This window comes from Hippocampus guttulatus, chromosome 14 (genome assembly GCF_054856545.1).
Source record: "Hippocampus guttulatus isolate MCC_2025c chromosome 14, RoL_Hgut_1.0, whole genome shotgun sequence".
In the NCBI taxonomy this organism is placed as follows: domain Eukaryota; kingdom Metazoa; phylum Chordata; class Actinopteri; order Syngnathiformes; family Syngnathidae; genus Hippocampus; species Hippocampus guttulatus.
In genome coordinates, this window is record NC_141274.1 from 4308561 (window position 1) to 4321424 (window position 12864).

The 12864-nt window shown below is 41.7% G+C and overlaps 2 protein-coding genes across 2 annotated transcripts; both read left to right on the top strand.

The window, feature by feature from the left end:
• Positions 1-1272: 1272 nt before the first annotated feature.
• LOC147194541 (uncharacterized) lies at positions 1273-5731 on the top strand. The gene is made up of 6 exons (XM_086130136.1): positions 1273-1489; positions 2572-2751; positions 3042-3299; positions 4195-4287; positions 4477-4494; positions 4692-5731. Exons 1-6 carry the CDS (start codon positions 1420-1422, stop codon positions 4775-4777), a joined length of 705 nt encoding a protein of 234 aa, XP_085986262.1. The 5' UTR covers positions 1273-1419; the 3' UTR covers positions 4778-5731.
• A 1479-nt stretch (positions 5732-7210) lies between these two features.
• Positions 7211-12836, top strand: cdc20 (cell division cycle 20 homolog). The gene is made up of 10 exons (XM_086129265.1): positions 7211-7610; positions 8221-8360; positions 8453-8549; positions 8849-8974; positions 9052-9248; positions 9906-10000; positions 10090-10324; positions 11175-11300; positions 11911-12028; positions 12432-12836. The coding sequence occupies exons 1-10, from the start codon at positions 7409-7411 to the stop codon at positions 12605-12607; spliced, it is 1512 nt and encodes a 503-aa protein (XP_085985391.1). The 5' UTR covers positions 7211-7408; the 3' UTR covers positions 12608-12836.
• Positions 12837-12864: the final 28 nt, after the last annotated feature.

Consider the following 12864-nt stretch of genomic DNA (forward strand, 5'->3'; position numbering starts at 1 on the left):
TCACGTCAAGGTTCGTTAGGGGTCGTTGAAGGTCCCAAACGTTTGCCAAATATTCGTCAGACATTCAAAGGTTTTGGTGTTTTTTCTTGTCGCAAGGAAATTTTGAACCTTTTCCAAATCCCCTCATGTCAAGAAAAGTACAGGCCTACTTCAAGTGAACATCTGGTGACCGTTTGGCAAACATTTGTGACCTTGAACAAACCCTGGCGAAAACACATTGACAAACTTTGCAAACATTCGCAAATGTTCGCCGCTCAGTGGGATAGGAGTTTTAATGTAAAAAGATACATGTGGCTTAACTTATGACCAATCACCACCAAAATTCACACGCACAAAAACCTTAATGTGGAAAAAATTCCGGCTGTGTGACACTATCATGTGAAGCCCAGCCAGACTACCATGTGCTCTTCCGATACAAGGCTAAGCTCGTGTATGGCTGATGCATGCCCATTTCAGCCTGGAATGGACCAGAACCTCTCAATGGCCACCACACCCTTGAATGATGCACATAACAATGAGAAAACAACACAGATCGAAAAGTGTGGTGTCTTAGAAAATGACAAATGATAAAATACAAAACTGCCCACATGGGTTTTCTTGGTGTACTCCACTTTCCTCCCACATTCCAAAAAACGTGCGTGGTAGGTTAATGAAACACTCTCAACTGTCCCAAGATGTGATTGCGGGTGTCAACGATTGTTGTTTGTCAATATGTGCCCTGCAGTGTATGGTACAATCTCTCAGATAATTCTTCAAGGCAATGTCTTGTATTCAGATTGGAATACAGTACATTCTTTCCTGTTTATCATTATCTGGCTGTGAGAAGTTCAAAATAACAATGATGTTGCTCAGAAACGCTGTAGGAAAAATAATTTGCAATGAACAATATGAAACTGCATCATCTGTACATCGGTAATGTGACGTCTTTAATGTATTTTTAATTGTTGGTTGTAAGTTCAATACTGTACTCGGGTGGCTTATGCTACCGAAAAACCTTGGTTTTTTAAATTTATTTTTTGCTTCTTTTTTTAATATACTTGGCCAATAAATATGATTCAGATTCAGGTGAAAAACATTATTATAGTGTTAGGCAAAGTGTATTTACATGTTCTTTGCAAATTTCAACAAAATTCTTGTCGTTTCATGTTTACTGGTCTGATGTCAATCACGGTTCTGTGGGCGGAGACTCTTCACATGTGTCTGCCTTGTCAGCCAATCAGAAGCGAGAATGGGACATCGGTTTACAAAAACTCGGGGAAACTGAAACTCTTGCTTGATAGGCGGAGCCCAACGATGCTCTTGAAGAGGTTTAACTTTATCTTCCGGGAAACCTTTGCACGCTCTAAATGGCTTAAAGCATCCCTTTAACCATTAGGTGTACACGTTTAATCTTTTATTCGCGTTTTGGGTATTGAAGAGATGCATTTTGATGGTATTCTTGTGCTTGGGATCCTGGCCCATCTATCACTGGCTTTCCCCGTTGTAGTGGGTAAGCAACGCGTTTCATTTATAAATAATCCAAAAAACATGATTTTGATATGAAGGTGAAGCCGAGTGTGGTATAAACAGTGTTGAATTTAGTTGTTGTTCCTGCCAAGTGAAATTCCAAGTGAAGACTGTACTGTACTGTGTTGCTGTTAAAATTTGAATGCGCAGAGATTCTTAACTCAACCCCGCTGTGGATGGAGCAAAAAATTCATACAACAGCAAACAATAAAACAATAAATTAATAACGAAGACAGTAGAACGCACAAAAACAGTAAAACTAAAAATTGAGTGTCATTTTGTGTCAAACGCCCAAAAATAAAAATGAGGTTTAAGACTAGTTTTAAAGATGTTAAAGGGACTTTTGTGGGTGTGTTTTGACAATAAAAGAATGCTTACAACCAGAGACAATTAAACATGATAATAAAACAATCACAAGCACAATCGAAACAAACAAAAAAAATGCATGTGTAGATAACAGTTACCAAAATAAGTTTTGAAGCATTTACTGTGCTGGCAGAGCATTCTGATTGTATTTCATTGATGTCCATTCGGGGTAGACCGTTTAGCTTATTCAACCATCTATTTTATATAGCATGACCCATTAAGGTAGCAGGTGAGCTGTAGCCTCTCCTAGCTAACTTTGGGTAAGAGGTGAGCTGTAGAAAAGATTCGTCTCCAGCTAATCACAAACACATAGTTAAACTAACACGCATTCACATTCAAATTTATTGATAAATTTGAGTCTTCAGGTGCACCATTCGGTTAGGCTTCCTTTGACATTCCACAAAAATGCTAGATTCATTTAAAACTTTAAATTGTCCATAAGTGTGAATGTGTTTGTGTTGTTTGTGTATATGTGCTCTGCAATTGACAGGCAACCAGTCCTAATCAGAACAAGCATTGTAGAAAATATAGTGCTGTGTGGAGGCTGCTGTTTGCCTTTGTGCTTCCTGATACTGTATACCATTTGATTGGCTTTTAAAACCACACTCTAAAATTCTACTTGTTACATTTTAACTCACTTTAATCCCCGTGACCTGAAAGCACCTGCATGGATACTCATCTCTTTCTCTTTGTGTTCAGACACTGCAGGGATTCAGGTGCAGCAGTGGGTGGTTTCGGGGGTACGGCCTGTCTCGGTGCGGGTCCTCGTCAATGGAGTCCCATATACCGGCGCTACCCCAGAAGTCAACGAAATCTTTCAGTTCATTTCGGCTGATTCGATCTCTCTGAGCCTCCTCGCCAACCAGACTGCGGTATTGGGTGAGACATCACGTTAATTGAATTCCTTTGAAATGTATTTGTTGAGACATTTCATAGTCTGCCTCATCATCAATTGGGTTCTGGTTCATATCTTGGCTCAGGCACGCCTGTGTAGAGTTTCGCCCTGGACTCTGGCTTCATGTCACATTCCAAAAACATGCATGTTAGGTTAATTGCTAATATTAAGACTAAATTGGCCATATATAAGATAAGAAAAGATAAGAAAACCTTAATCGTTGTTTGCCTATATTTGCCATAGAAAACTGATATATGCGTGTCTTTGTTGACAGGGAACCACACGGTCCTTCGTTCCCGCGACTGCATATTGCAAGGCCCGGAGCTGTACTGGAGGGACCGGGTTTTCTGCAATGAGTCGCTCTACCTGTCCCTGGACCATGGCGGAGCCTGGATAGCTCACACGCGGCAAGCGACAGCCCTCAAAGCAGCATGGGTGCAGGCCTTGGAGAGCTCGGCGAAGGAAGGGATCTTCCTTCAGGAAACATGTGTAGATCTGATGGAAAAACTGAAGCTTTCTGAGAAGCGGTCAGGTGGAGTAGAGTTATTTCATGTATATTCATGGGTTACAAAACAAATCCACCCATTTGCCTTTCCTTCTGTTGAAGCTAACCACATCTATTTGCAGAAAAGCTTAACTAATATGCCCCAAAAGATCCGCAGAGCCCTGACTGACAGGCATTTAGTCAAAAGTCTAACAACAGCAACATCTTGTCTAAATAGGAGTTTGGGCTCTATTTTCATGACCACCTTGAATCCAAACATGTTTTGTCTCTCTGCATAGAACTGGGTTAGACCCAATGTTGATAATTTTGCAGCTGAATGCAGGCCCGGCAGACCAACAGGGAGGGCTGCACCACTGTGGGAGTGTTCACAGTTGACTTCAATCATGGCCAAGCAAAGCAGCTCCTTTCATTTTCTTGAAATGCGGAGCACAAGTCGCACACTCGAGTCTCGACATGGCGGAAGCACATCTGTGCCATGAATTGTGCACTTGGAGACTACCTCTTGACCCCCTACTTCGATCACCATAATTAAAAATACCATAGAATGATTCATAACCAAACTGTCACTCTGCCAGGCGCACAGTGTATACTGAACTACCAAATTGGCAAACACATGCAGTGCTGATAAGAAAATCAAGATCCACTGACATTGGCGCCACGGCACAGATGTGCCCTCGATGAAAATAAAGCCTTTGCCATCTCGTAAGTAGGTGGGTGGTTCTGCATGATAATGTTGCAGACAGTATCACCTGGCCCTTGCTTCAAAGTGGCTCTGGCTCTTCTCACATGAACGAACAAATCATCTGTGGGGGCATTTCTAAAAAAAAAATACTTGAGCAACTACGATTGAATATTAGACTACATTGTGACACAATATATTTAGTTGACATTCTCATTTTGTTTTTGTTTTCTTTAATTCCAGGGATTGCGATGCCTAATTTTCTGATCCCAATCTTGAGTCTGCTAGCATTTACTGGGCTCATGGGACTCAGTTTCCTCCTTTCCAAACAACATGGTGAGTGAGCCTCTTACATTTTTTCATATTGTTTTAAATACTGAAGAGCGGATTGGTGTTATCCTTATAGTAAGGATAATTTCATCCAATGAAATTAAATGCAGAATCAACTCCTATGTCTCATTGTTATGTCCTGTCATTACACTCCTGCTCATGTGTTTTTCCTTTTCTTTTTTTCTATTTACTTAGGGCTGCGACACCCCGGGGGTAAGAAAACAACATTCCTGACGAGTCTCTGTTAACAGACCTGGATGGTAGATTAGTGGAGAAAGTTGAATATTTAGTGCACTCTGCACACAGAAACTTAATTTTCACCCGCCTTGTCATCGTTTTTACCTGACTTGTTGTTTAACTGGAGCAACTGATCAACCCTGCTGAAAATCTGTTTGTTTTTTTCCATGTAGGTGTTCTTGGTTCGATCATACACTACCCCAAGGACATGGCAGATTTCCATCCAGAGAAAAAGGGCAACGCTTGTCAAACCTTCTGATTCAAAGTCAAACTATGAAAGTACTGTACTGTAAGAGCCTGAGTGCTTGTTTGTTTGACATTTGCATGTGCAAATATTAATGAAGTGGATAAGCCAAACAATCAATGACTCGAGGATGATAATTGAGCAGAAACACAGTAGGGTGGGCCTATACTCATTTTCTAAATTTGACACACCACAGAGAAGCCAAATTTTGAGCGATGAAGAAAAAAAAAATCACGTATATGAGGCTTTGAAATCATGACAAATCCAGCTATTCTCTCTGCTCTCCAACACTGTGTGCGTGTCCACTGAAACCACACCCCGCTCAACTGCCAGCACTCAAATACCACCTACTTTGTGTAGCATGTTTTGTCATGAAAATATGTTCGTTTAAATCATACGGTGACTGGAACCAGTCCCACCAAGTTGTCAGTTTTTCTGTGCTGTGACAATGAGGCGCTCTAAAGCAGCCGTGGCAACGCAAAGTTGTCCAGACATTGGCTGCTGCATCAAATTTTTAAAGAATTGTTTTACCTTGCTTTTCTGCCTTCTCTACCGTAACATGCATGCACTCACGGTGACAATGAGGCACTCTAAAGCAGCCACACCAGCATAAAGCCGCGTTCCATACACTGACTGTGAAGTTGGACTCTTTAAAACAAACAATGATATAAACATGATGCATAGCTACTCCACTGGATGGACTTTTGACCCTTTTTTTAATGCACTTTATCGTGTGTGTCTTTGTCAGACATAATACTAATGGAGAAATGAGCACAAAGATGTACACACATTTGCTAAAAACTGCTTTTTATGTTTTGTTTTGTACAACTGTGACAAGTGGTGTTGTTTGACAAGCACTGTTCAATACCTTAATGCCATCACAGCTATTCTGCTATTCTGTTTATCAAAGTGGCTAGTTTTATTAAGTTATTAATTTTTGCACATTAAATGGTCACCCTCCTAAAATAATGGCCTCATTCATGTTTCATTTTTTTTAGAAAACACAAAACACAGAACCAAAACTATATTCGATTTTAGGGGTAGAATGGCCTGTTGGCCAGAATGCTAAAATGTGTAAGACTAAATAAATAAATGTCAAAATATTACCACAGCCGTTATTTTAAGAGCCTGGTGAAATATATATTTGCATAATAAAAATGTTTGCATTATATAACAAATATATGCAGATATTTAAATGTAGTTAAAAGCTACCTCTTATTCATATCAACACTAATAAAAAGTTAGGGACATTTGGCTTTCAGGTGAAATGGAAATGATATATCATGAATGTATGACATTTAAGTGGAAGGATGCACTGGTGATTTCCTCATTTCAATTCATTGAGCCAAAAGTTAACAATGGGTACACCACAAAAAGAATTACTTTTCAATAACTTGTCATGTACTCTTGAACTTCAATTACAGCTTGATGACATCTTATGCTGTTCACAAGTTGATTTATTGTCTGCTGAGGCAGGGCAGCCTTCAGGTCGTTGAGGTTCTGGGGTGCAGTTTCAAACCTTTACACGGGAACTCAGCCGGATTCAGCTCTAGAGAAAGTGCAGACCATTCCGTTTCAGGTACAACAGTCTGATGTGACACTTGGGAGCTTCTCACCCCCCTTCAATGTGCCTGGAGTTGAATGGCATTCATCATCCAGTTTCTCAGGGCATTGTTCACAAAGTAGCGGTCATCAGCATAGGATGTGGCCAAAAGACGTAAACATCAACATCTTTCTGTGACTCTTCCAGTCTTTCAGTATCTCTCTTGCAACCTGATGATGACACTCTGCTCAGTGGCCACTTTTGTCTGAACATCCTTTTTGAAGCATCACAATGGCATGGTACTGTTAATCCATTGTTGTCATCTTGGTCTCATGTTGTCAAAATGTGAACAGCACGATGAGGACGACTGTTTAAACAACAGCTCTAATTGAACCAGGACATTTATTGGAGAGAACAGCAACTTGTACTGAAATATTTAACAGTTGGACACGTGCATTCAAAGGCTTAGAGAAGGTCACATTAAGTTCACATGTAAAGGTTTGAATGCATTTTAGCCTCGTCCTTTTTGAAAGTAGGGTATGTAATGGGAATTTGACATAATAGTTCTAAAATGTAAGTAACTGTTCGTTCATCATTTTTATAACACTTGTAGTCTTGGTTTCCCTGGACAAGACACGTATCATCCTACTCTTTTTCTCATGAGAGTTATGTTTTTCAAAAATGTATTCATGATTACCTGATAATATCACCTCCTGTGCGATAGATGGCGACATTTTCTTTGACGAACACCATTTCCCATTCTATGCCAGGAAGTCCACTTATTTGATTCACCAATCACGTTGGCATATTCACGACCGTTGAACGGCCAACCAATGGCGTGGCTTTCTGTGGGATTTAAATTCTGTGGCGTCTTTTAAACACATTTTCAAAAAGGAGGAGGTCTGGCCAGGTTTTAACTGTGATTACTGAACTCCGTCACGTCATTTGTAGATAGTGAGTTAAATTTGTCTTTTGTAGGACGAGGCTTAGTAGAGTTGTCATTGTATCCCTAAGTCGTAATTGACGTTAGGTATTAATCGACACTTTCAGGTCTGCGTTACCGTGCTTTTTTCATTCACTGAGTGAGAGCGAGAGCATTGAAAATGGCCCAGTTCGGATTTGAAAACGACATCAGCGACACGTTGAAGCTCGACGTCCCCATTACCAACGCTCCTATTTCCCGCTGGCAGAGGAAAGCAAGCGCGTCAAACCCGTCCGCGAGCGCCTTGTCCCCCGGGAAGTCTGCCAACGTCTCGCTGAACATATTATCAAAGACGCCGTGTAAGACTCCGTGTAAGACGCCAGGTAAGGCACGGCGACGGATACCTGGAGAGACGGACAGTTTGATAGTTTGTAAATGAGTTCTAATGTATAGATCGGGGTGGGGGGTTCTCGGTTCACAACGTCCGCTTGCTGCGTGCCGGTAAGCTTGTACGCCGCAGCCTCATTCAGTGCTGTTTGTAACGGGAAAGAAAAATGCACCTTGAATAAACAGTCACTGTGAAGTCATTACTCTACTCTACCAAAGTGACCATACTTAACCAATATTCTTGAAGTGACTTTTTCTTTGAATGGTGCTCACTGCTACAACCTTGCAAGCCACCACCAGACGAAGACGCAGAGTGCAGAGGCCATCTTTTTCTGTTTTTCGGTTTTTCCTCCCTTTTCATTGGATTGCAAGCTGACATAGACATGGCATATCTTATTTAAATACACCGAGGGCATGTTTTATAGCTTTTACGACACCTAAAACAGCTTGTTGCAAAATTGATTTTTTTAAAAATCAAATATGCGGCTTAATTCATATTCTACTTTTGCAATATTAATCAGAATGCTGCTAGTGGGGAGCATAGAACCTGATTGTAAAGAAATGTCTAGACTTGAAAATGTTATATTGACTTTTATTTTTAAATAGGTAGATGGAAAACCACACCGTCAAAGATGGGAGCGGACCGCTTCATTCCTGTCCGTAATGAGAAACAAATGGAAATGGCGAGTTTCTTGCTCTCAAAGAAGGCTCAACCCAAGGAAGACGGTGTCTCAACAGCTTTGTTGGCAAGTGATTTTCAAATTGTCTATACTGTACTGTACAGAACATCCACGAATGAGTTTAATGATCCGTGTCATCTTCGGGTATGTTGTCACAGGAACAGCAAAAGACGTGGTCCATCGCGCTGAATGGATGCAACCTAGAAGAAGCCCGCATCCTGCAGTTCAGTGGGAAGCCAACCGTTAACCCAGACGGTAAGGCCAGCCTCTGCTTTATCGTGCAAATAAATCCCAGGCTGGATTTAGACTTGACAGTTCAAATGACACAATTCGGAAATTTATCATGGCAGCAAAAAGCCCACTCTGGCTAACGGCTATGCAATATTTCATATTTTGGATTATGAATGTATTATTGTCTTAGGTGGCATCAGTGTTGGGATATGGAATGTCTCATGGGTTATGTCACTTGAAATGTCCACAGGAAAAAAAAAATCGAAAATGGATATTTGGACCTGAAGTTTAAATCTAACCCTAGGAAATGTCTTGTTTTTCAGGCCAACATAACTCTTTGAAGTCCCTGTACAGTCACACCATGACTCCTATGTCCAACAAAAAGACACGACACATATCTTCCAGCGCCGACAGAATCTTAGACGCTCCTGACATTCGCGATGATTTTTGTAAGTTTTTGCCTCACCAGTAAGCGGTCTAAACCTCAATTACAGCATACGGCGCTGACTTGTGGTACCACCCCCAGATTTGAATCTGCTCGATTGGAACAGCCGCAACATTATGGCAGTGGCTCTCAAGGACAGCGTGTACCTGTGGGATGCCACTCAGGGAAATATCACCCACCTCATGACCATGGACAATGAGGCAGAGTATATCAGCTCGCTGTCTTGGGCCAAGGAAGGCAACTACCTGGCAGTTGGCACCAGCGACTGTGCAGTCCAAGTCAGTTTTTTTTTTAACTGCATTGTAATTTATTAATTGTTTTTGCAGTTACAAAATCTGAATCTTATTTCTGAGAGCGTCACTACAAGTTCCTACTTGATTTGATGAAATAAAGTAAAGGTACAGGGGCGGGGGAAAGCAAACAATATTCTAAACTTGTTTTGCCTTCTCTAAAATTGAAAAGGGACACAAAGGATCAAAATTAAATTTTGGTGGAGGAAAAAAATGATTCAAATCTGAATAAGGGAAAAATGAAAATGATATTAAATTTGATTTTTTTTATCAATTCAAAAAAAATGTGAATTAATTTGAATTCCTATTTTATTACATTTTTATTCTCAAATCAGTTTTTTGGGGGGGATTTTCGAAAAAATCAAATCGGGATTTTTGAAAGGGTTTCAAATGGGACTATTTTGATGGAGGAGTTTTTTTTTTATGTATGAATGGGATCATGAGATTTATTTAAAAAAATTTTTTAGGTAGGGGTCAGTGTAAATTTTATTGTGCGTATGACAGAAAATTGATTTTTTTTGGGGGGGGGGCAGGGGTCTGGATTTGTACATTTTTTATTTTTTTGTTGTTGTTGTGGTGATAGTAAAATTTTCATTCAGCCCTCAAATAATTTCATCCTGTAGCTGCATTGCTGTCTTTTGATAGTTGTGGGACGTAGAGCAAGAGAAATGCCTTCGCAGCATGAACAGCCACTCTGCACGAGTCTGCAGCCTGAGTTGGAATAGCCACATCTTGTCCAGGTACTTTTAGTTTCCTTTTCTTAAACCTTTTTTTAAACCTAATCTTAGCCCCCTTCACTGCTCACCAACTCCAACTTCCCCCGCCCCAGCGGCAGCCCGTCGGGCCAGATTCACCATCATGACGTGAGGGTGGCGCAGCACCACATCTTCACACTGCATGGCCACTCTCAGGAAGTGTGCGGGCTGCAGTGGTCGCCGGATGGCCGCTACCTGGCCAGCGGCGCCAATGACAACCTGGTGTGCATCTGGCCCCGCGTGGCCCAGGGCCGCACAGACGTCACCAAGCCGCTGCACTCACTGAGTCTCCACAAAGGGGCCGTCAAGGTATGCAACAGATTTTTTTTTTTTTTTTTTTTTGGTGAGGAATTGTCTATTTAAAGCAGATGACACTGTGCCATCAGCACTGAGTATCAAACATCTTTGATTTTGGTGCTAGGTGTGCGGGTGACACGAGTCAACCACACACGGCTAATGCGCTCTTCATACACCAAATATGGTGGCGCCCTGTCAATGCGTTTCACAAGCTCTCATGGAGGATAAATTATCGGTAGTTTATCTTTTGCTTTATACCTGCCTTTGAATATTTGTGTGGGTTTTTTTCTTGGGGGGGGGGGGGACTATTTTTATTCTAATCGCCACCCGCTCCCTAGCAAATTAGTTCTTTCTTACTCTTCTGTTAATCCGAAATGTAAGACCTCTCTTGAGAATTTATGGCGCTGTCCTAAAGATCCCGCTTATTCTGAGCATTATAACTTTTGGTCATTTCTGTCTTAACTTTAGAATTTAGTGTTGATGTATAAACGTTTTTATTCTCATGTTGTAGCAGATTATTTCTATATATATATATATACAGTAATCCCTCGTTTATCGCGGTTAATGGGGACCAAAACCACCCGCGATAAACAAAAATCCGCCAAGTCGCGACCAATTAACATATACACAGGTAACACTTTTTTTTTTTTTAAGTCCGTGAGAAGCTGCAAAACAACAGCGAATCACATAGAGCAACATATACAGTACTGTACTCCATGTACCTGTATATGGAAAAAAAATTATGAATGTTTGAAAAAATCCACGATGCACCGAATCCGTGATAAATGAACCGCGAAATAGCGAGGGATCACTGTACAGTGGGTTTCCCGTCAAATAATGAATGTAGTGTTTGTGCTTCTAGGCTTTGGCTTGGTGTCCATGGCAGTCCAGCATCCTGGCCTCGGGTGGCGGAACCTCAGACTGTCACATCCGTGTGTGGAACGTCAACAGCGGGTCCTGCCTCAGTTCAGTCGACACACAGTCCCAGGTAATATCCCCCCGCCCCCCACCAATATAATTTGATAATGTGTCAGATCCCGCTTACCTATAGGACTATCATGTGATAAAATGACAATATTTGCTCCATTTCCTGTTTTTTTTTTTAAAACCGTATTTGGTTATTTTTAAAAGCCATGAAAAGTTTTGGGTAGTCCAGTGGTTAGCGCCTCGACCTCACAGTGCAGTGGTCGTGGTTTTGATCCCGGCCTCCCTGTGTGGAGTTTGCATGTTCTCCCCGGGCCTGCGTGGGTTTTCTCTGGGTACTCCGGTTTCCTCCCACATTCCGAAGACTTGCATGGCAGGCTGATTGAACACTCTAAATTGTCCCTCGGTATAAGTGTGAGCGCGGATGGTTGTTCGTCTCCATGTGCCCTGCGATTGGCTGGCAACCGGTTCAGGGTGTCCCCTGCCTACTGCCCAAAGACAGCTGGGATAGGCACCCCCCGCGACCCTGGTGGGGGATAAAAGCGGTTCGGAAAATGAATGAATGAATGAATGAATGAATGAAAAGTTTTCTTTTGTGGCGGGGAATCCCAGAAATTGTCATATCTACATTCTACACTTATTGACCCAAATTTTCACCTGTGAAAAACTTTCAGGTGTCAGCACTTGTGTTTGCTCCCAACTACAAGGAGCTGGTGTCTGCACACGGTTTCACACACCATAACTTGGTCATCTGGAAGTATCCGTCCATGGCAAAAGTCGCAGAGCTCAATGGTAAGTGTTACTTCCCATCCAATGGAAAGCAACTTGGCTACCCGCTGGAGCAGTCGAACCTTTACTTACTTGGAGGTCCCCCAATTCTCGCTTTTTCGAAATTACTCCCAAGGTATGGGGAGGGTTTTTTATTTAATTTTTGTGCATGATACAAGTAAAAATGTTACTGAACAATTGAGTTTGCCTATTTTGTCCTTCCTGAGTGTGCTGTTTGGTAGATGGTGAACATTTCTGAAATCAGAGGCCCAGTGTGGTTGCTTAGTTGTCTGCCAGTCCCAGAGGAAGTTTACTACAAAACCAAAGAAACTTGCATGTTTGGGAACCCAAATGGGTTGTTATTTCAGGGTGGGTGGGGGGTTGATTGGAACCACTGTATTAAAATTTCGCCCTCCCCCACCACCAGGACACGATGAGAGAGTCCTCAACATGGCCATGAGTCCAGACGGCTCCACGGTGGCCAGCCTGGCTGCGGACGAGACCATTCGCCTGTGGAAGAGCTTTGAGGTCGACCCCAAGAAAAAAGCCAAAGACAAGACGCCCATTTCCCTGCACTCGGCCTTCACTTGCTCCATCAGATGATATGGAGACAAGTTTTTATTTATTTATTTTTTTGAACACCTTATGAATTTTCATAGTGCATTTGCTCAATTGCGGTCATGTTTTGCTTCCATCGTCCACTGCAAATTGGATGAGGCATCCCCTTGACAATTTTCTTCTGTCAGACTTTCATAACTTTTGAACATTTGAATAAATGTTTCCACAATATGATTATTCAGTTCGATGAATGGCTGACTTGAATGAAAATTTGTTTGAGTGGGGAGGGGGAGGGGGGGTTC